The 17748-nt window shown below is 38.4% G+C and overlaps 2 protein-coding genes across 3 annotated transcripts; one reads left to right on the top strand and one right to left on the bottom strand.

The window, feature by feature from the left end:
- Positions 1 to 500: 500 nt before the first annotated feature.
- Positions 501 to 6862, top strand: LOC131167002 (glycosylinositol phosphorylceramide mannosyl transferase 1). Its single transcript, XM_058125720.1, has 5 exons — positions 501 to 1124; positions 1668 to 2064; positions 5144 to 5307; positions 5418 to 5488; positions 6454 to 6862. The coding sequence occupies exons 1-5, from the start codon at positions 865 to 867 to the stop codon at positions 6612 to 6614; spliced, it is 1053 nt and encodes a 350-aa protein (XP_057981703.1). The 5' UTR covers positions 501 to 864; the 3' UTR covers positions 6615 to 6862.
- A 7760-nt stretch (positions 6863 to 14622) lies between these two features.
- LOC131167001 (uncharacterized) lies at positions 14623 to 17636 on the bottom strand. 2 transcript variants are annotated; one of them, XM_058125718.1, is made up of 3 exons: positions 17402 to 17636; positions 15474 to 17127; positions 14623 to 14929 (listed from the first exon to the last, which is right to left on the bottom strand). In XM_058125718.1, the coding sequence occupies exons 2-3, from the start codon at positions 16796 to 16798 to the stop codon at positions 14695 to 14697; spliced, it is 1560 nt and encodes a 519-aa protein (XP_057981701.1). In that variant the 5' UTR covers positions 16799 to 17127; positions 17402 to 17636; the 3' UTR covers positions 14623 to 14694. The 2 variants fall into 2 exon arrangements, with proteins under 2 accessions (XP_057981701.1, XP_057981700.1); XM_058125717.1 differs by having other exon boundaries at positions 15474 to 17636.
- Between the last annotated feature and the right edge of the window lie 112 nt (positions 17637 to 17748).

Below are 17748 nucleotides of genomic sequence, written 5' to 3'. Positions count from 1 at the left end.
CCACATTATTAGTAACAATTGAAATAATTTGTTAAATGATTTATTATTATTTTTCAAAATTTTGAAAACTTTGCACATTTTTTATTTTAATTATATTTTAAGTATTTACGGTAATTTTATTTCAATTTCAATTAAAAGTTTTCACACATAATGAATTATTCAATTTCTAGAAAGTCTATTTTACATATTAAAATATTATAAATATGTAACAACATGCTACAAACGACAAAATTATAATTATATTTTTTTATAGAAAACAATAATAAGAGTAAAAAAAGATAAAAGTAATAGATAACGCTACCTGTTTTTCCCTCGTCACAAAAATAGAAACACTGCCAAGAATTCCTTTAAAAAATTATTCCAGTTGGACGGCCAGAAACCGTAGATATGGCGGGCGGATGACGTCACTTGAACTCATCTAACGGTAAGAGATTTCTCATGGATCTTTCCACGCCACGTGTCTTTGAAATACGCACATACACATTTCGGTCTGGCCTTCTGACAACGAACGCCACCGTCCCCAATCAAAAGGAGCCAATACCAATGCCTCTCTATTTCCCTCTCTCAAACTCTGAAAAAGATCGAGAAGTCTCTCCATCTCGACACCATGTTCCGTTTCGAAACGACGCTGATTATCAGAGCCATGAGATATTTGTCATAGCGCCATCACAGCCGTCCATCCTAGTTTCATTCTCTCTACCCCCCATCGCATGGGCGTACCTGCTTCGACCTCTCGCATCGCCGCTGCATCTCCGTACCCTCCTTCCTTCGCCCTCCCTGCCGACGAGACATCTCTGGAGTTCCCGAGAGCGTATGGTATTTTCCGGCAGTTCGGCGACCGAGTTCGCCTGCTCCTGAGCCGTCATGACCCTGTGCGACTCGGATCGGCGAGTCGGTCCCCGAGTCGAAGCCACCGCGGTGATGAGAGGGACCTCCTGTAACCGTCGTGCGATTCAGATTCAGAGGCTCCCGCAGGCAGCGATCTCCGCCGTTGGATCCATCAAGATCAAGCTGCTGCTCCTCTGCTGCATCATCTTCACGCTCATTCTACTCGCGAGCCGCGGTGCTTCTTTCATGGGATGGACGCATCACGCTGCTGCTTCGGATCGATTCTCTGCTATGAGGTGCGTACGTGTTCTGTGTTTGGTTATTCAATTATTCAATTGATTGTTTTGTCAGATCTAATGCATTACTAGATTCCTCTACATTACTATTTATCGAATTGAATTTCCCCCCTTTTGGGGTATTCTATGAAAATAATAGTGTTTGAGCTTTACTTGCTTGTTGATTATTTTCTTTGGGGATTAGTTACTACCAAATGAAGAAATGATTAAAAAAATTTGTCAGAAGTTCATTTGGGGAAGCCATTGCTTTTATTATTAAAACCAGAAAATGTTAACTCGAACTGTTAAATTTTAAACTAAAACTGGTAAATTTTGAAAGAAAATTGAAAAAAAAAAATGAATTAAATTCTTTTAAGTTGAAATTAGTTTATGAAAGTGATAAGTGAATCAGCTGGTGTAACCTTTTTCCTTTATTGCCATTGATATGAAAGTAATGAGTGAATCAGCTGCCTTAATCTTTTTCTTAATTAATAGTTGATCATTTAGTGTTTATTACTTAAAGGAGCGCCCATCTTTAAGTTGGATTTCACATTCTGTGCTCAGGAATGGGTATGCAATTTTGATTAACACGTGGAAGAGAAATGATCTCTTGAAGCAGTCCATCTCTCACTACGCATCATGCGCTGGCCTTGATTCTATTCATATTGTGTGGAGTGAGCCAGATCCTCCATCAGATTCTCTTACTAAATTTCTACACCATGTTATTCAATCAAATGCTAGAGACGGTAGACAAGTTGTATTGAAATTTGATTTCAGTAAGGAAGACAGTCTGAACAATAGATTCAAGGAAATTAAGGATTTGAAGACAGATGCCGTCTTTTCTGTCGACGATGATGTCATATTTCCTTGTTCTACAGTAGAGTTTGCATTCAGTGTTTGGGAAAGTGCACCAGATACGATGGTTGGATTTGTGCCCCGTGCCCATTGGGTTGATCAATCGGTATGCTTGTATTCTTCATTTTTCTTTTTGCTAGTCAGATTTTTCCTCAGTGTTGTGGTTCCTTCTTTCCAGTAATTGGTCACCATGAATGACTAGTATTACTTGAGGTCTTGCAGTCTCATTGCTTATGCTTATTATATTTTATCATCTGAAAATTTTTCATGTATTGTTTTGAACATGAAATTTGGAATATTAATTTTAAATTAGGTGAATTTGGACAAAGTTCATATAAATAGAATTTTGTCCAACAGAATATGATTTCTAATTCACAACCCTGGATTTTTGTCCCCAAATGCAGTGGTGACAGTATTTCAGTGGCAATAAGCATGCCAGTTTCTGTTCGAGCATTTGTTCATTATCTCTTTGCTTGAAGTAGAAATTCATGGTTTTATGTCGAGCCTTTTGAAGCTTTAACATTCTCTGATTTCATTTTGGCTAGAGTCATTTCTTATGCTTGAGTTAGCTAATTATGATGATACTGTTACTCCCCAATGATGTTAGCATTTTTTTCCCTCTAGTGCCACTATTGCCCTTTGCTTTCGAAAATGTGAAATAATTATACACTAGTTCATTCTTTTAGTTATAGCTGTACTGTGAAATTTCCTCTCCCTGTAGTACCTAGATTATTCTTCATAGGATGCATATGCTCTTATAAGCTTATAAAAAATTAGAGGCATAATGCTAACTATCCTTGTGATGCTTGCTTTATACACACACACATAGAGACATGCACCATGCACTGCTTCATACACAGAGAAGTCCACAACATGCACCGATGCAGTGTCGTGTTCCTCATGAATGGACATATGAGGGAAGGAAGTTTAATGACACATCAGTCATCTATGTTATGTATGTTGTGCGCAGCATATTGGTCATGTTTTAAAAAGTTTCTGAGATTGAGCACTCTCTCTCTCTCAATGGTTATAAACTTATAATAGTTGCAGTAAAATTCTGCACATCTATGCTATGACTGCAAAAAGGGCACCACTTTTTGATTTCCCTTAACAATTATCCATCTCTTTCCTGGAAAAACCTGTAAGATCCTAGTCAGGTTAGTTATCTTAATTCTCAAGTCATTTCCTTAATTTCTAACTTCTCTTTATTAGACCACTAACTGCTGCTTTCCCTTCACCATAACTAGTAATTACTTTAACTATTAGCTACCTTATATAGATCTAAAAAATTTAATTAATACCTAGTCTTGGTTAATTCTTATTTACAACCCATTGTTGCTTTTTTAGTTCCACATTATATGTCTATGTAGGGGTCAACTGCAAAAAGATATTGACATTGGCTGCAATCCACTGAAATATAGAATATCAAACAAGAGGATCCCCATATTGTGCTTCTGTAGGAGTCATTTGCTATCTAAGAGTTTCTTCTCTGATTTTGGTGAGATTTTTGTTGAGAACTACCTTCATTTCTAGTTGTCCTTTGCTTCCCTTGGTTTCTCTGTTTTCTTTCCCCTTTAGAAATGGTGACAGTTTTGAGGCGTTGGTGGGCCTAATAAGACTTCAGAAATAGTGCTGTGCAGTCTGAATCTGTGTTGGCTAGTTCAGTTGGTACACAAAAAGTAATGTTCACTAAAAATTTTCCATGATCAAGAAGTTATTCTATGTGCAACTATATTGGTCCGCTCAGATACCTAGAATATCAAACAAGAGGATCCTTATATTGTGCTTCTGTAGGGATCAATTGCTATCTGAGAGGTTTTTCTTTGACTTTGGTGAGTTTTTATTGAGAACTACCTTCTTTTTAAGTTATCCTTGGGGTATTTTTGGTGTCTTTCTCCCCTTTAGATATGGTGACGGTTTGAACGAGGCATTGGTGAGCCTAATATGACTTTGGAAATGGTCCTATGAATCTATGAATCTGTGTTGGCTGGTCTAGTTGGTACCAAAAAAAAAAAATGTTTACTAAAGTTGTTCCATGATAAACAAGTTACTCTTATTTGTGCAACTATATTGGTGTATTGTACTTGTACCACTATTCCATAAGAGTTCATTTAGAATTAGTATTAAATTTCAGCATGATTAATATATATTTAACAAGCTTAAGAAACTACGTTTGATTTTCATATGCCTCTGAAAAAGCTTCTTTATTCAATCCATGAACTTGTATGGCAAGTCAGATTAGAAGGAATCATTTGGAAAATATAGCTTTTATTTTAATTTTTAAATAATCCTACCATCAGTTCTACCTTTTCACATTAGTAAGACCTACCCTGCTGTTGGGTACTTAAAGTCAGGGGTATATGTTTTTTACTAGTCTGTGACACACTCTATCGAGTTACATGTAAACGAATAAATATGTGTATGTTTCATAACATTTGTTGAGAGCATGCCTGCTGTTGTCTTTAATTTCTATGATTCTGACTGAGCCATTAGGGACCTTAGTAAGGTTTGAAAAACAAGCTTGATTTGTCCAAATTTAAATAAATTTCATACATGCATTCTCAATTGACGTTTGGTAATATTGGAGATCCAGTTCAAATAGTTAATTATTTGCTGCAAGTTAACCAAGTGTAACTTTACAATTGAATCGTAATCTAGTTTTAATGTTTTACCTGGGCATGGAACATGGAGCTGAAACAGCGCGTGAAGATCCAAAAACTGCAATTTTTGTCACATTGCATGTTGACAAATGTTATGCCATATTAATTAAATTCACAGATTCATCCAGTGACTTCTTATTGATTTATCTTTATCCTTTGCATTTGCACTAGATCGATCAACTGTAGGTCTTTTTGGCGCATCCAATATATTATATTTCAATATAGTCAATATGATATATATAAATATATATTAGATTTCACATTAATCAATATGCACATCATAGTGCATCTTGTTAAGTTTAGGAGCCATTGGAAGCAAGTGAATTTTTGCAGGAATCCATTGCCAATATTGCATTAATATTTATAAACTTGACTATCTGCGACTGGGTAGAAAAACAAGCTGAATTTATGATTAACCAGGTCAACAGCATAAGATAATTCAATCTGCATGAGTGCATGAGCTGTAATTCCAGATGATGAAACATCTATCATATGTGCTTTGTTAAGTCATAGTTTCGTTCGCAGAAAGGCCATAAGCATTACTACATCTATGGGGGATGGTGGTCTGTTTGGTGGACTGGTACATACAGCATGGTACTCTCAAAGGCAGCATTTTTTCACAAAAATTATCTCAGGCTGTACACAAACGAGATGCCTGCATCAATCAGAGAATATGTTACAAAGAACAGGTTTGTCTTTTGCTTGATTAGTTTTTTTTTTTGTTTTTTCATGAACTAAATTGCCCATTCTCTTTTTTTTTTTTTTTTCTTAATACTAAATCTTGGAATTAATCTCCCAGAAACTGCGAAGATATTGCAATGTCTTTCCTTGTTGCCAATGCAACTGGTGCTCCACCTATTTGGGTGAAAGGTAATATATCTGAATGATACCATCAACTCTAGATTTTTTTTTTTTTCAAGTATGCTTGATATTGTCAGTAAGCCTACTATATGTCTGGTCCTGTGTCAATGGTCTTGGCCTAATTCCTATGAGATACTATTCGCTTTGGGCTGGACCTCCCAGTTTTGTCATATCAAAGGCGCCTCACATAGTTGAAGCCTGAACCATCCTTACAAGCCCAAGATCATCCTACACACCTGATGTGAGATCGTGACTAGTTGTTCCGTTTTTCACAGGATCTATCATCCAATCCCTGACGCCCTCATCAAAGTAGCCTATTTTCCTGTGGGAACTATGCTTCTATGTAGGATCCACCCACATTAAAGTGCCCCTAGGGTGGCTCTAATATGGTCTCAGCCCAACTCTAGTCAGGTATTGTCTGCCTTAGTCCACCCGACCTCACGGTTTTGTCTTATAAAAGATTTCTCGCATAGTTGTAGCTTGAGCGAACTTATTAACCTAAGATCTCTTTAGTGCACGCCCGATGTAAGATCATGACACCTTGCACTCCTGCTTTTGTGGATTTCGTGATGCGCTTTTATTACTGATGGCAGTTTATGGAATGTCTTTACCTTCACTTGTGGCGCTACTTTGCGAATTTCCTTTTATGTTTGTCCATGGGGCACTGTAAACTTATGCTGGGACTTGGGGGACAATGGGTAATGAAATTGTATGACTAATGTGCCCAATATTCCAATGTTCTGCTGTGTAGTTGCCAAATTTGGAATTTACAGGACACTTGGATGTTGTTTCGATGTCCATGTTTTCATAAAATCTTTTGCATATATCGCGATTGATCAAGTGTATATCCATTGTTCTATAATTCTCCTAAAGGATGGTTGTAAAATTGTATTTGTACTTGAAACTGCATTCTCCATTATTGTAATGGTTATTCAATGTTGAATGTAATTTAGTTCACATGTCTTGTATTGTAGGTAAGATATTCGAAATTGGCTCCACTGGAATCAGCAGCCTGGGAGGTCACAGCGAGCGAAGATCCCAATGTGTAAACAAGTTTGTTGCAGTGTATGGGCGGATGCCCTTGGTTTCAACCTCTGTGAAGGCCGTTGATAGCCGCAGCACATGGTTGTGGTGATGCTGGAGATTTCCTTCAAATGCTGATTTATCACACATTCTGTGTAGTTAGGTGTACCAATTTTGCTAAAATTTGTATAATATTTGTGCAGTTGAACTGCACAACTTGTGATGTGCATGCACCCACCAGGTAGAAGCTAATACCGCTTAGTAGATTGATTTTTCCTGTATTTTCCCTGGATGTTTTCTTGTATTCTTATCATGTAACTTGATTAGTTCTAGAATTACGCAATGCGCTTCTAAACAAAACTGGTGCAAGACGAGCCTTTTCCCCTCTCTCTCTCTCTCTCTCTCTCTCTCTCTCTCTCTCTCACACACACACTCACTGTTACAGTGAAGTGTTTGCCTAAGAAGCATCGATTTTATATCCTGGACTTAAATGTGTATAAATTTATATTTAGTTTTATGTAAAATGATAAGAGATTTAAATTAAAAGTTTTGGAATGTGAACACTTTTTTTTATTTTATAAAATAATGTTTTTCGTTTCCTATTTCTGGGGAAGGGGGGATTGGTGTTGTGGCCTTTTGGGATTGTGGGGAGGTTACGACAAATGATACTAATCTCTCAAGAAATCTATAAAAGGATAAAAAACTTTTTCTAATATTTTATTTATCTTTTTTTAATGTTTAGCCGTGAATTTCTAATATTTTATGTTTCTTAAATATTTTATTATACTTGTATCTTTATTTGAGGTTGTTTTCTTATCAAACATTAAAAAAGTTTGATCCTTTTATATATCTCTTGCAATGTTAAAATAGATTTTTTTTAATATGAAAAATATTTGCCATTTATTTTATTTAATGGTATATCAAAAAAGGAAGGAAAGTATAAGTTGAGGACATATTTTTTCCACCTGAATTAAAATGGTCACAAAATTCAGGAGGTCTGGTGAAACCCTACCGCCGTCGCGACAAGGGACGACGACGACGACGTTGAGGATTTCAGCAAGGTGCGGTGGTTCCTCTCCGATTTTCTCTTACTCGCGCCCTAGTCGACGTCGTGATCTGCTGGTTGGAAATCTTGCCCCGCGAGGTTGAGCTCTTCCTCTGGTTTGGCTGGTCTGTGTTGGTAGTGGCCAGTGGTAACGGAGACTTGAGCGACAAAGTTTTTAATGTGAAACCTTACCACCGTCGTGATGAGGGACGACGACGAGCGCCCTTTTTGCTGGTTGGAAATCCTGCCCGCGAGGTTGCTCTGCCTCTGGTTGGCTGGTCTGTGCTGGTTGCGGCCAGTGGTGGCCAGTGCGGTAGCGGCCATCAGTGCTCGGCCTCCTTGTCGCTATTCGACTTGTGGCAACACTGAGTTACTGCCATTGGCAGAAGCTACAGAGGGATCTAGTAATCTTACCATTGGTAGAAGCAAAATGAAGCATTGTGCGGTGGTCGTGCTAAGAGCTCTGTTGCTAGACTCGACATTGAAGTATCTTGTGCTTGGTTCGAGTCTACGAATCTGTGCGAGCCGCCTCTGTTGCCGGTCCTAACTGTGAGAGGAACAATGACCTTGAGAAAGACGAAGTGTAATGGCGAAGAGCGACATACGGTGACGGCAGACGCAGGTCTACGGAACTGCAGGTTTGGTTTTTTATTTATTATTTTTATTTGCTTTTTGGTGGTCAATATGGAAAACAGGTAATTTTTTAGACATGTCTGAGCCATCTTCGGTAGCTGTTACCGGAGGGTTGAGGGGAGGTGTCGATGCTAGTATACGGGAGACAGGGAGTGATTCGGGGGATGTTAAGGTCGAAAAGAAGGAAGGTGCTGGGGGAAAATCGTTTGCGGAAGCTTTGAAGAGACCAATTCCATCTTCAAAATTCAAAATCCCATTGAGGAAACCGGAACTAATTAATTGGGAGTTAGGTTTTGTTTTCTCGGATGTGGAGATGGAAAAAGTTACGGAGGATCTGAAGTTTGCATTGGTGCTAAAGTTTCTTTCTGCAAGACCATCTATTGATGCCCTTCGGAGGCATATTATCCAATCATGGGGCCTCTTTGAAGTTCCTAGGATAAGTTTTATGGATAACTACCATGCTTTGTTGCATTTAGTAAACGAAAAGAACTACATTCATGCATGGGCACGAGAAGGAAGATGGGTGGCAGGGTGCCAATTTCGGATTTTTAATTGGTTCGTGAATTTTGATGTCAACAAGGAGCCATCAATTGCACCTCAGTGGATTTTCTTACCAGGTCTGCCTTTACATTTATATAGAATGAATTGTTTACAAAGTTTGGCCACTAGATTTGATAGATTCTTAGGAACGAATAATGCCACGTTATATAGAACACGAGCCACAAGTGCGAGATTATGTGTTGAAGTGGATTTGCAGAAGGATCCCGTGGAGGGTTTTCCATTGGTGGTAGGAAAAAAACAGAATTGACAAAGAGTAATATATGAGAAAAGGGGTTTCTATTGTAACAAATGTTGTAGGCAAGGTCACACTGAAGTTGTATGCCGGTTTTGAGTTAAGCCTAAGGATAAAAGAAAGGCTGGTATGAGGAAGGAGATAGATGAGATGGTTTGGAAAGAAGTGGGTAGAAAAGAGAATATGATAGTTGAAGAGGAAGGTCCTATTTTGAAGAGTCAGGAACAACGAGTGGAAGAGAAGATGGATGGAAACGTGAATGGTCCGTCAAAGGTGATAGAGAAAAATAAAGAAACTGTGAATAAGGTTAATAATGTGGGGACTAAAAGAGTGGAGGAAGTTAATTTGGTAGAGAAGAATAGTGGAGAGAAAGCAGATCGTTGTAAAGGCCAGAAGTCAGGGATGGTAGGGGTGCAGGTAGAACTGAGAGATTGTTCTAGGTCTGTTCAGGAAATCAGAGTTGTTTATGAAGGGGGGAGGGGAGAAGTTGAAATGGATAAGGATGGAAAGTTGATTTTAATGGAGGAGGTGGATGAGAGAGAGGGGGAAGTGGAGGGTGAAATGTTGAGGGGTAATTATGATATGTTATCTAAGGGAGATTTGGAGGTTTGGATTGATACTCAAAAAGAATATTATTCTGATCTAGATAATGTGACAGTGGGTGAGTCAGAAGGAAAAAAGAATGATGATGGACAAGTGAGAAAGTCTAATAGGTCTAAAGTAGTACCTCAAAAGTTGAACCTATGATTGACAAAATTATGTTTTGGAATTTAAGGGAGTTGGGCACGTCGAAGAGAAGATTAAAACAAATTGTGAAGGATCAAAAAATTTCAATTTTGGTAGTCTCGGAACCTTTTCAAGATATAGAAAAGATTTGAAGGTGGGCGATGTATTTGCAATTTATGAACTTTTGCTCTAATATAGAGGAAGGTGAGAAGATTTGGTTGTTCTGGAATGATGATGTTCAAGTGGATTGGGTGGGTACCTTAAATCAATGTGTGACAGTTTTGTTAACTAAGGATAGAGGTTCCCTGCTTCTTACTTTTGTTTATGCTAAATGTTATCATATTAAGAGAAGAGATTTATGGGAACAGCTTCAGGGGATGTCGAGTGTGGATGTGGCTTGGGTTGTTATGGGAGATTTTAATGTAATTCGGTCAGATGAGGAAAGGGTAGGAGGTAGACCTCGCTTGGGTCCATCTATGGCTGAATTCAATGGTTGTATTAATAGCTGTGGGTTATTGGACCTCAAATTCGAAGGAAGTCAATTTTCATGGTGTAAAGACCAACAAGGCTTGAGAAGAAGTTGGGCGAAACTAGACAGGATGCTGATTAATAATGTTTTTTTCTATAAAATATGGTGAAGCTAAGACTTCTTTGTTGAAAAGAAATACTTCAGATCATTCTCCTATCTTATTACAGCTGTGTGCGAGTAAGGAGAGGTATGGGCCAGCGCCTTTTAGGTTTCAGAACATGTGGACGTCTCATGGGGATTTTTTGGAAATGGTTGAATCATCTTGGAGAGAACACATTGTGGCGAAGTCAGGATTGTGTAAATTGGCGGGTAAATTAAAAAGACTAAAACAAAGGCTGGGGGTGTGGAATAAACAGACTTTCGGGCGTGTTGGTAGTTTTATTCGAGAGTTGGAGGAAAGGGTGGATAATTATAAGAATTTACTGCAGACAGAATACTCAGAATCAGTTGAGGAAGAGTTCCTTGTTTCTAAGGCTGAATTGGAGGTTTGGTATAAAAGGGAAGAGACTAGATTGGCGCAACAAGTAAAGATGAAATGGTTGATAGATGGGGATTAGAATTCAAAATTTTTTCATGCTGTGATTACGCAAAAAAGGCGAAATTCTTGTGTAAATTCAATGACGCTTCCTAATGGTTCGATATTAGAAAATATGCAGATGGTCCATGATGAGGCTGTGAAGTATTTTGAGCAATTCTTGGGGCAAAATAGTTCAGTGCAAAGGTCAAACTTGGAAGATATCATCCATTCGGTAGTTTCTGAGGAGTCTATAGGTCGGCTGAGGGAAGAACCGACTGAGGAGGAGGTTTATGAAGCTGTTTCGTCTATTTCTGTGAATAGTAGACCGGGCCCGGATGGGTTTGGGTCTTCTTTTTATATAACCTGTTGGAAGATTTTTAAAAATGATGTGATGGATGCGGTAAGAGAATTCTTTAGAGGTGATATGTTTGCTCAGTATTTTTGTTCCTCTTACATTGTGCTTATCCCTAAGGTAAAGGACCCTCAATCTTTTGATAAATTTCAGCCGATAAGCTTTTGTAACGTAATCTATAAAATTTTCTCCAAAATCCTTGTTGGTAAGCTTTCATTGTAATGAGTGATTTAATATCTTTAGAACAATGTGCTTTTGTAAAAGGGAGGAATATTTTTGAAAATATAACGCTTACTCAAGAGATGACAAAATTATTACATAGGCGGGTGAGAGAAGGTAATATAATGCTAAAGCTTGATATGAGCAAAGCATATGATCGAATGGAGTGGCAGGTGGTAGATCAGATTTTTCAAGCTCTTGGTTTTCCAGATTGCTTTTGTAAGTTGATTCAGAATTGTATTTCCACTTCATGGTTTTCTATCATGATGCATGACACTTATAGAGGTTTTTTCAAGTCTAAAAGGGGCTTGAGGCAAGGGAATCCATTGTCGCCGTATATTTTCATCATTATGGAAGAAATTCTTTCTAAATTAATTCAAAAAAAGTTGTCTGAGAAGTGGATTTTACCTTTTGCACACCCGTGTGGTGCACTGATTATATCACATTTAATATATGCGGATGATGTTGTTATTTTTGCTAATGCTGGAAACAAATCTGTTAGTCAGTTAATGGGGGTGATTAAAGAGTATGAAAATTGGACTGGTCAAAGGGTGAATAAAGATAAATCAGTTATTTTTTTCTACAACAAGTTAGGTGTTCAGAGGAAAGGAGCAATTCTTCAAGAGACTGGTTTTATTGAGGGTAAATTTCCTTTTACGTATTTGGGAGTACCAATAGTGGATGATAAATTGAAAGACTATCATTTTGACCCTTTAATCCAAAAAATTAGTAAGAGAGTTGAAGGCTGGAAAAGTAAACTGTTGTTTCAAGGAGGCCGTCTTGTTTTATTGAGACATATGCTTTCAAGTATGTCATTGCATCTGTTAGCTGTTCTAAATGTACCGAAACTGGTGATTAAAAAGATTCAAGGTATGTTTGCTTCTTTTTTCTAGGGATTTAAGGATGGAAAAGAAAAAATGAAATGGAGAGCTTGGAAGAAATTGTGTGTTCCTGTGGAGGAGGGGGGCATAGGAGTAAGGGACATTTCGGAAGTGCAACGGTCTTTATTCATGAAGTTTGGTTGGAATTTATTAATGCAAAATTCTTTATGGACTTGATTTTTTAAAGTTAAATATGTGAAAGGAGGTCATATTACTCTTGGTAGATCGCATGGATCAGATTCTTCCTTTTGGAGGAAAGTTCTGCAGGGTATGCCTGAACTGTTAAGCAAATATAAGTGGAAGGTTAGAGAAGGAGATGTAAATCTGTGGTATGATAAGTTTCTAAATTCAGGACCTTTGTTTGCAGATTGTCTAAATGGTGCTCAATCTCATATCAAATTAAAAGATTTGGTTATTAATAATGCGTGGGATGTGGAAAATTTGCAGAGGATTCTAGGGTTTAGTAAAGCGGATGACGTGATGGAAAAGGTGGGAAATCTTACAAATTCTTCGGATATTCTATTATGGCTCCTGGAAAAGGATGGTTGTTTTAATACAAAATCCGCATGGGATGTTATCAGAGTTAGAGTTCCAAAATTTGATTGGGCTAAGTGGGTTTGGAACAAATGGTTACCAAAGAAAATTTCTATCTGTATGTAGAAGGCTGCTTTTAAGTGCCTAAGTGTTGATGAAAATGTGAGAAGGGTGGGGGTTTCACTTGTTTCGGCGTGTAATTGTTGTGAGATGAGGCAATCAGAAGATTTTGAGCATGTGTTAAATAAGGGAGACCTTGCTTCTAAGGTTTGGAGAAATGTTTTGGTGGAGGTAGGTGTTCCTTTCCTTAGGCAACAAAGTTAGAAAGAAAGAGTCCAAATGTGGTTTAATAGGGCTTCCAGGTTGTCTCAACTGGGTTCTTTGATGGGTTTGATTCCTTGTTTAGTAGTTTGGAGGCTGTGGAGAAGAAGATGTGTGGTTAGAATGAGAATAAAATTAGAGAGTAGTAGTTATGTGTGACTCTCCATTAAGTATTGGGTAGGGGTTTTGAGTAAAACATGACAGAAATGGTTCAGTTAAAGGATGCGGATTTTCAGATATTGCAGAATTTGGAAGTGCAAATTGTGAATAAAAGAATTAAAACTATGCAAAGTGTGAGATGGCTAAAACCGAGGCAAAGGAGGTTGAAACTAAATTTGGATGGGAGCAACTTGGGGAACCCAGGGGCGGCGGGTGGTGGTGGCATCCTTAGAGACCATACAGGTTCTTTTATGATTGGTTTTTCAAAATATTTTGGTACTTGTTCAAATAATGAAGCTGAATTGAGAGCTGTATTACAGGGGATAAAAATTTGCAAAAATTTGGGACATACCTGTATTGATATTAAATGTGATTCGAATATTGTAGTTAATGGGAGCAACTTATTGGTTTATTGGAGGGAATAGATTTTTCGATAAATCATTGGTATAGAGAATGGAACAAAGTGGCAGATGCCTTGATTTGACAAAGTGCTATGGGGAGATATAGTTTGTTTGCAAATAATAGTCAACTCCCTAGAGTTAGTAATTGTTTGTATAAATTGGAGAAGATGGGTACGGTTTATATGAGGTACGTTTAGCTGTTTTTCTTTTGGTTTTATCTTATGCCCTATGTTGTTTATATTTTGTTTTGTTTTGTTGCGTGAAGTTTGTTTTATAGGTCCTATTTTGTTTGGTCTTGTATTTTGATTTTTGACTGGATGTTGATGTTGTTTTTTGAGAGATTTTTAACGTATTTGTCTTTTATTATCTTCCATTGATTGTCTTGTAATCACGGTATTTTTCCGCCAAAAGTAAGGAATTATCAATAAATAAATAGAGGTATCGCCCTTCTTAAAAAAAAAAAAATATTATTATAAAAGTTCTACTTTAATTATTCAAAATATCGGATTGGCAGGGCGTGCGTATTTAGATCTGGATGAAGACTTGAATTTGTAGCCTCACATGAGGTCGAGGAATAAGGTGGACTGCAGCATTAGGAAAAGTTTGGCCTGATAACATTGACAACTCATCCACTGTATTTAGCCACTGTCCCACCAGCTCTGCCTCTGCACTGCTGCTCATTGGGATTAAATGAGTCCACACTTGCTAGTGTTAATTGTCAAAAATATGAATTGGGGGGTTGGCGACAAATGATACCCTGCCTCACTTTACACCACAGCGCACTCTGCTTTTTACTACCTTGAGAGTTGCAAAAGCATACAAAGACGCTGCGCGAAATTCCTTTTTCTTCTCTCTCTTTTTTTTATTTTTCTCCTCTCTTCCCATTATTTTGGTTGAGATGCTCTGCACAACCCGCAAAGGCACATTTTGCTCACTTTTAAAGTTTTTTTTTAAAAAAGGGCTCCCATATCATTACTGAATATCTAAGCCGGGAAAAGAAAATACAAGAGTGAGAAAGCACAAAAGGGATTGTTGTAGATTGTAAAGGTCACTAACTTTAAAACTTCGAAACTATGCTGAGATTATTGGGTAGTATCAAGAAGAAAGCAAGTGTCTTCGCCACCAGTGCTCCACAAGAAACTGGCATACTTGGATACATGGCTCGGGTTGTCTGGCTCGGCTGCCATGGCTTGCTGGTACCTCTCCTCAGCTCCCCATAAGTCCTTCCTTCCAATCCACAGGAAGTTTGCGTACTGAACCAGCGCCTCTGCGTCCGGTGGCTCTGCCTGCACCGCCCGTTTGAAGCACTCCTCCGCCCTGATCAATTCAGCCAAACAACAGGAAATTGAAGCAAAACCATGATTACCCATTTGATCAACAAGAGAATGTTGCAGTAGGTTGGAAACCTAGCGCCAGTAAAACTTGGCTGAACCAGAATCAAGGCTGGTTATGATAACTCAAGAGTAAAAATACCAATGTCAACTCTTGCATAAAAGATTAGATATAGTCCTACTCCTAGCCTACTAAATGATTTCTATTGTTAGCAGATTAAGGCTAGTCATGATTATTCAAAGTAGCAATGTCAACATGAAAGATTAGACCTAGATTGTGGAGTAGTTAATCAATGATCACCGAAATATAAAGGGGGATTAACAGTGGGTGGGAAATTGGATTGACACAAAAAGTGTTAAGTATTGCTCACTTAAAATCAATGCAAATTTCGCTGTAAAGAACAAGTTACTTCCAAATGATAATTAAACAATGATTAACGCAAAACTATTCTCGATTATAAGACTTAAATTCAATGGCATTTTGGCTGCGAAAAATAAGTAAGTTGCTAAACCAAAATGATAAAATTTACCTGTCATGATCATGAGCAACCAGGAAGAGAAACTGGGCATAGTTGGAGAGCAGCAGCGGGTTGTTGGGATCCTTAGATAAACCCCTCTGGTACAGAAGTTCTGTTCTGAAATACTCCAGGTACTTATCTGGTTCGAGCTCCACGCTCACCGGCGACACGAATTGTTGAACCGTCTCGTGATCAAGAGCCTCACCCCTCCACTCCACCTGCATCCTTGAAGCTTCCTCCACCATTGAGTCCCACAGCCTCACCTCTTCTTCTCTACCCAATTCATAAGAAACATGAGTTCTCAGATCATCAGGAACAGAACTGGGGTTTTGATCCCCTCCATTGTTGCCTCCAATTAAGGTTTTCCTCAAAACTCCGCCAGAAGAATTGACTACAAGAGTGTTTACTGCAGAAAAAGATTCAAGCTTTGATTGCTGTTGGTTTTTGACAGGTAAGCAGAGTCTTGGGGGAGAAGAAGCTGCAATGGCAGTATGATTATTGTCCATTGAGTAAACTGTGAAATTGGCCAAAAGGATCATCACATAAACCATGAGGGTCGGTGTCCCTGCAAACACTTTCTGGAACAACCAAACAAAGGATGCGTTCACGTCTCTCTGAACCCCTGTTAGAATTTCCTGCAAATCTTCATACAACAGAGTCTCCCGCATCTGTAACGCATAGCTCTGAAGCTCTCGAATGATGAACACAAGCGAGGAGAAAGCCTTTTTCACAGAACAGTAACTGAAGTCCCCTGCTTCCCTAAAACCCTCTCGCAATTTTTGCTTTTTCTTTATGATCCGAATGGACAGAGGGATATCAACCCTGCTCGCCTTCCGCTCTATACTCCCCGGCGCAACCTCGTCTCTCTCCGGCCAGTCCGCCGGCGATGAAGAAAAGGAGTTACGGAATGCCACGTTGGCGATATTTTCATCTCCTCCGAATCGGAAGGTTTCAGGTATTGTCCAATTGGGGTTGTTACATTCAGTACCATCGTCGAATCTCTGTACCAATTCTTCAATCTGTTTGGACAACTCACCGTCGGAGAACTCGTTCAGACTTGCACTGCAAGATCGCCTGACTTTGCAGCTTCTTGACATCATATTATGGGAGGATGGAAACCTCAGAACGATTGATGACGAACAAGAACCAAAAAGATTTGAACGGTAAGCCAATGGAAGAACAAATAATTGGTTCTTTTTTCCATTATTATGATGATGATCGCGATGATGTGCTGTAAATAAAGAAGAAGAAGATGAAGAAGAAGAAGAAGAAGAGGAGGAGGAGGAGGAGGAAAATGCAGAGGGTAGTTTAAAACAAGACGCAACCTTTACTCCCATATCTGTGCGATCAAAACTCAGCTGCGACTGAACAACAGAGATTGACGAAAAAAAACCCCCAAAAGAGAAATAGAGCGAAAGAAGCAGAAGAATCCTATAAAAGATTGTATATTTATAGGAAGAAAAAATTTAAAAACAGAGCAGGCGAAGAAAAAACTAGTCAACAGCGCCGGATATCCCGTGAAAAGTGACTGGATTCCTAGCTTCTTTTATTTTCTTCCAAGACGTTGAAATCTTTGGTTCTCACAAAGTCACAATCAACCTCAATCAGATTAGGGAGAGACCCACAATATCAAGCTCCTTCATTTCTTAAACATCATCGACACAACCTGTGATCGATAAAGCCAAATACCCAATTAGTCAACACCATACATGAATTTTTTTTCCTTCAAACTTTCTTTCCTCTCCTTCCCTTTCCACACAAATCAAACCATTCCCTACAAAACCAAAAACACCCTTTTTCACACCCAACACATTATCTCAAACGCCCATATCCCAAAAGCATCAGCATTATGACGTCTCAGAAAACACGATACAGTTACAGTGTTTGTTCTACAGTTTCACTATTATTTATTACGACTACTACATTAATTGGAAGCTTACCAGATCGAATGCGAAGAGTCTTCCAAGAGAGAACTGCATTCACAAGAAAACTTCATTCAATTCCCACTGGAACCAAGCCCAGAGGACCCAGAAGCAAAACCAAAAAACTTATTTAAATTGCACTTTTGAATCTCAAGATGTCCGTACACCGTACAAAAAATGTTGTTTCTCCTTTTTCATTTTTTTTTTTAGGTTATGGCAGTGTCCCGTTTGATATTTGATATTTGTGATTTTCAGGTTCTTGTTCTTGACAATTTGTAGTTTGGGTTGGGGTCTGCACTCTGGCTTTGATTGCGTGTTTGATGAAGAGCGTGTGACAGGTGTGTGACGCAAATGTTCTCACGGGA

This window comes from Malania oleifera, chromosome 10, assembly GCF_029873635.1.
Source record: "Malania oleifera isolate guangnan ecotype guangnan chromosome 10, ASM2987363v1, whole genome shotgun sequence".
Classification (NCBI taxonomy): Eukaryota; Viridiplantae; Streptophyta; class Magnoliopsida; order Santalales; family Ximeniaceae; genus Malania; species Malania oleifera.
The sequence above is the reverse complement of the archived record's forward strand: the minus strand, read 5'-3'. Positions and strand labels throughout refer to the sequence as shown.